Consider the following 6018-nt stretch of genomic DNA (forward strand, 5'->3'; position numbering starts at 1 on the left):
TTTTCATTGTTAATACAGATCAAATTATTCAATATTAGTACATATCAAAGATATTTAGTAGAACTCTCTAAAATTGTCATTATTAAAACACTAAAGTTATTACAAATATAATTTTCTAAAATTTTGATTATTGATTACTGTTGTATATATCATTAATAGTCCTATCGACAATATTCATTATTATATATACATTTGATATTAAAGTTATCATCAATAGTTCCGACTGAATATGTTATTCTTAGTATATTCTAAACTTGTTACTATCAGTGCATATTAAAGTTATCATTAAAAGTATATTCTAAACATGTCATTACTAGTTTTTTGTAAATTTTTCACTATTAAATTTCACATTAAATTTTTCACTATTAGTACACATTAAAGATTTTCTATAAATTTCCCATGTTATCATGAATTAAATTTTTCATTAATTTTGAATATACTAACAATGACATGTTTAGAAGACACTACTAATGATAACTTTAATATGTATTAATACTCAAAAATTTAGAATATTGTAATAATGACAAGTTTAGGATAATGATAAACTCGGAATATATTATCATTACCAAGTGTAGGATATACTAATAATGGTAAGGATACAAGGTCCTAGTAATGATAACTTCAATGTATACTAATAAAGTTTAGAATACCAAAGAAGATATGTTTAGTATTTACTAATAGTGATGTTTCGAATTTACGAACAATGACAACTTAAGAAAGTATTGTTAGTGATAACTAATGTGTACTAATAATGAGGGTTTAGAATATACAATTGACAAGCTTTAATGTTTACTAATAATGACAAGTGTTGAATATACCAATAATGACAAATTTAGAATATGCTAATAATGTCAGGTTTAGAATATACTTGTAATGACAAGTTTAGAATACACTAATACTAACAAATTTAGAAGGTATTATTAATGAAAAATTTAGTATGTACCAATAATAACGAGCTTAGAATATACTAAGAATCACAAGTTTAGAATAATGACATACTTAATGATACCTTATAAGCTTAGAAGATTCATGATAACTTTAATGTGGAAAAGTTTAGAATGAATTGATAATGGAATGTATAGAAATTACTAAAACTGACAACTTTGGAAGGTTCTATATATGATAACTATAATTTGTACTAATAAATGACAAGTTTAGAACGTACTAATAATGACAAACTTAGAATGTATCATAAATAATAAATTTAATGTCTTCTGATAATTAATGTTTGGTATATACTAATAATGACAACTTGAATATGTACACATATTCACATGTTATTATATGTTATTATTCACATGTTATTATAATACATGTATTATGTACACATAATCACATGTTTACATGTTTAAAAGGTTATATTAATAATAATGTTAATGTGTAGCAATAATGACACGTTTTAATTATATTGATGATGTAAAGTTTAGTAAATACTAATAATAACATAATTAGTAGTTGCTATAAATGATCACTATAATACGTGCTAATAATGATTAGTTTTGAAAAAAGCTAACAATGTCATATTAAGAAGCCAGTAATAATACTTCTTTGTCGCGGCTAGTGCCGCTTAAATTGTTTTTATCGGCTTAAGAAACCTGCACAGCGAAGCTATAGCGGTAATCCCCTACCACACTCCTGGCCAAATGGCCACTTCCGGAAGGGAGTGTGTGGTTGGACATTCCGCATAAATCATCGGAAATTCAAAATTCCCGGCTCTGTGCAGGTGGCGCAAGCGTCTACAACCCCACCTCCCCCTCCCTATCCCCTCCCTTCTTACTCGGCTGCACGGATTGAGCCGTCACTTCAATGAGAAATGAAGGCTTCGCCTGTGGGAGGAGGGAGGGACCCTAAATCTGTGCAGGTTTCTTAAGCCGATAAAAACAATTTAAGCGGCACTAGCCGCGACAAAGAAGTATTATCGGCTGAGAAGAAACCTGCACAGCGAAGCTAAGCATGAGACGAGGATAGGTGGGAGGAGAAGGTGAAGCCCAAATTGTAGTCGAGGACAGGGCTCAAGCCGTTATTACGTGTGTCTCGTATGGGAGACTATTCATCTTATCATTCAGTAGAGGGGAGACAAAAAGCATCAAGTACTTATATCGATATCAATATCAATATATATATATATTCATTTGTTTATTTTTTATAAAAATAATATTGTACAATTTACATAGTGCATAAATTCTATGTAGAATATTGTATCTTGCTCAGCGGTTCCTGGGCCTTCCCCTACCCCTCGGTCGCCCTTTGCCCCCCTTCTTTTGCGAAGAGAGGGGTGGAGCCGTTCCCATGGCGACACATGGGACAGGGGTGATCGAGTGGTAGAGATACCGTGTCTTGAAGGAAGTTGCTGATGCCCAGCCCCCGAGGTCCTGCACCCGTTCCACAGAGTGGGTGCGGAGAAATGCCAGCGATGCCGCGAGGCCTCTGATGTTGTGGGCGTGGGGGGCATGGCCCGGGTCGGCCTTCTCTATAATGCGGCAAAGTAGACGCGCCAGGGACCTCGGGGTTAGGGGGTTCCGAGATTTCGAATTGTAGAAGAGATGATCCTCGGACACCCCTTCCGTGCGTTCCACGTAGTCTTTAAACGCACGGACCGGGCACAGCGGGTGTGGGTTTCCTTCCTCCAGGAAGGATGGTATTCTGATAGGGCCAATCATGTCGTCCGCCTGCTCATTCTTGGCTAGGAATGTAGGTGATGGAGCGAGAGTTAGGGCAGAGCAGTCCTCCTCCAGGTTGGAGAAGGACTGGTGGCGGGTGATCGCCGCCAGCTGTGACGCCCTATAACCCGTAGCCAGGGCGAGCAGAAAGACGGCACGTTGAAGGAAGTGTTCCCCCTCCATGATGGTCCCTTCGAACGTCAGGTACTGCAGAACACGATGCAAGGACCAGGCTAGGACCGGCTGACGTCTCGGCTCTCTCGAGGCGCGGATCCCCTTCATTAGAAGGTTTCGCTCCCTTTGTGGCACTCTGATGTTCATGCCGAAGCAGAGTGGATCAGCGAGGGCTGCGGAGTGAGCCGAGATCGTCGCCGGTGCCCTGTTGGTGGTGTCAGCTAGCCAAGACAGGAAGTCCAGAACTGTGCTAGCGGAGATGGTCACTATCGCGTGTCTCCGAAGGTTGGGAGGGTTGTTGGATCTGGATGACGGTCGGGACCGTAGCGAAGACGCGGTCTGTCGCTTCCTGGTCGAACAGACCACGGGAAAGGGGAGCTGCTCTCACCACGCCCCGGCGAGCTATCTCCGGGGCCGACCGCGTTGCAGACTGACGAGCTGCCAAACGAGCCGCGGTGAAGGCCCTCGCTGCTGGGGGTAGGGCTGATGACGCCATGTTGGCTGTACCCTCTGCCACGGTAGAGAGTGCCGCCAGGGTGTGTCTGCATACAGAAAACACGCGAATCAAATTAGTAGGGCGAGAAGGATCCCGATCCCCGGAGGGTGTAATAAAGTCACATCGCTCAATTGTAGAACGTATAACATATGCGAGGCCGAGGTCGTTTCCGAACGACCTCGTCCTCGGGCGCTAGTCAAGAGGCTCCGTCCTGGGTGAAGACGCTACCTGAGCGTCTCTCGCCAGGACAGGTCTGGACCCTCTGTATAGATTGAAATATCCCACTCACCTCAATTCTTCCCGCGGGAAGTCCTCAAAGCTCGTGGCGAGCGTCGTCAGCCAGTTCCTCATCATCGCGATTGCCGTGACGGTCGAGATGGTAGAGGCAAGGTCTTGTCTGGTCGAGGCCTCCGTCGTCAGCAACTTAGCCTCCGGTTCACTAAGTTGATGGGGGAGGGCGGGGTCCCTGCCCGAGTGCCATAAGCAATCGCGCAGGCCCTCCGGCGCGAAGGGTGGTGGCAGGACGACGGGGAATGATGAAGGGATATGCCGTCGAGGAGGAACCGTCTTGGGTTGGTCTTGGGCCCGCTCGAAGAGAGCAGGGATGTCTAAGGCCTTCTCCCCTTTCTCCTGCGGGAACCAGGCGTTTGGGGAGAGTGCTACCGCCGGCGAGTCCCCCGACCTGTCGACAAACATATGCCCATCAGGGTTTAAACGAGGGTTCTCCAGGAGAGCACCTAATGCGTCCAGAGTGTTAGAGGTGGAAATCCTGGAGGGCGTGGAGGCCGGGGCGGAGAGGGGTCGAATCTTATATAGAACCTTAGCCCCCTCCTCGTCGTTGGCCCACTTTAGGATAACGTCATCTCTCCTCCTCCAGCCCTCCGGTAGCGAGTAGTCGGGAGACCAGGCCACTAGCTTGTGGCCTTCTCCAAACGAGTACTCCCAGGACCGGGGAAGGTCACACCATGAGAAGGGGCGGAACTCAAAAGAGTCCGTCATGGTAGGAGGATAAGGTAAAGAAGAACTGTAGTGGTCCTCCACCCCGTCCAACCCGACGGACGTCTGATTGGGGGGTTCCTCCTGAGAGGGGCCTTCTAGTCCTATACCTGTCGCCGGCACGGAGGGGCGGAGGGAAGGACCAGGAGGGAGAGTGGGAGGGGGGCTAGAGCCGTAGGTTCAATAGGAGGTTGCTCTGGAGAGGGGTGCGTTATGATTTGCGCGGCCTGAAAGGCCGGATAATGTGATAGGGCCGATTCAATGACTGGGACTATCAGGGACGGAAGGAGGGCAGCCACTTGGGCAGCCAGAGTTCCCTCTCCCCTCGTTTCGTCCTCCGGCTCCCTGCCCTTGTGGGATTTACGGCGAGGAAAAGGAGAGCGAGGAAGGGAGGGTGAGTTGGGGGGAGAGGCTGTGGAGGGTGGGGACAAGCTGAGCGTCCTGGACCTCGGTGAGGCAGACCTCTTTTTCGAGCGAGATTTCCTGCCGGGTTCACGCGAGTGAACTAGGGAGGAAGACGAGTTCGTGGGGGTGCTTGACAAAGCAAGCCGTAAGGGTTTTAAGGACCCTTGATGGTCGGATGTATGGGGCTGCCGAGAGGCCTGAGGACGCTCGGGGACACCATACTCCGCAACATCAGACTCGTCCCCTTGTACTCCGAGAGGCCCAGGTTGTGCACAAACGGAAGTCTCGGAGACATAGGGAGACGGATGGCGAGGGCGAACGAGGCCCAATTCCACGCCTAACGCCGGATCCGCCCACACTAGGGGGGGGGGGGTCGTCAGCGGATTTCAATTTCCGAGCTCTGCGCCATGCCTCCCGAAGGAGTTCGAGGGCAGCTAGCTTGGAACGGGTTTTGGGAGGAGCAGCACGAATCTCCTCAACCCGCGCTTTGCACACAACGCCAGCTTGTGAGAAACAAGGGGTATGGCGGGAGCAGAGGTCGTGGGGGTGCTTGACAAAGCAAGCCGTAAGGGTTTTAAGGACCCTTGATGGTCGGATGTATGGGGCTGCCGAGAGGCCTGAGGACGCTCGGGGACACCATACTCCGCAACATCAGACTCGTCCCCTTGTACTCCGAGAGGCCCAGGTTGTGCACCAACGGAAGTCTCGGAGACATAGGGAGACGGATGGCGAGGGCGAACGAGCCCCAATTCCACGCCTAACGCCGGATCCGCCCACACTAGGGGGGGGGGTCGTCAGCGGATTTCAATTTCCGAGCTCTGCGCCATGCCTCCCGAAGGAGTTCGAGGGCAGCTAGCTTGGAACGGGTTTTGGGAGGAGCAGCACGAATCTCCTCAACCCGCGCTTTGCACACAACGCCAGCTTGTGAGAAACAAGGGGTATGGCGGGAGCAGAGGTCGTGGTGGCCGTCTGACGAGATCCTGGCTGTGCAGCCGGATTCCACACACAAGCGTTTGGTCTGAAAATAGAATAATGGTAATCATAGACGGGGTGTCCCAAAGGTGTCTGGACACAACACCGAAGGGGAAAAACTGCAGGAGAACAGGTAGAGCTCCCTACGAGAACACGAGCACGAGCAGGAACCAGACTTACCTGCATGAAAAGAAGGTGGGTTGTTGAGTGACCGACTCGTCTGGTTCCGCGATGCTAAGTGACGGCTCAATCCGTGCAGCCGAGTAAGAAGGGAGGGGATAGGGAGGGGGAGGTGGGGTTGTAGACGCTTGCGCC

At 48.3% G+C, this 6018-nt stretch overlaps 1 protein-coding gene across 1 annotated transcript; it reads right to left on the reverse strand.

Annotated features, from left to right (window-relative positions):
• Positions 1 to 3084: 3084 nt before the first annotated feature.
• Positions 3085 to 4482, reverse strand: LOC143033878 (uncharacterized). Its single transcript, XM_076199485.1, has 2 exons — positions 3620 to 4482; positions 3085 to 3376 (listed from the first exon to the last, which is right to left on the reverse strand). Exons 1-2 carry the CDS (start codon positions 4327 to 4329, stop codon positions 3085 to 3087), a joined length of 1002 nt encoding a protein of 333 aa, XP_076055600.1. The 5' UTR covers positions 4330 to 4482.
• Positions 4483 to 6018: the final 1536 nt, after the last annotated feature.

This window comes from Oratosquilla oratoria, chromosome 2 (assembly GCF_046742065.1).
Source record: "Oratosquilla oratoria isolate Oo_2021 chromosome 2, ASM4674206v1, whole genome shotgun sequence".
Taxonomy (NCBI): Eukaryota; Metazoa; Arthropoda; class Malacostraca; order Stomatopoda; family Squillidae; genus Oratosquilla; species Oratosquilla oratoria.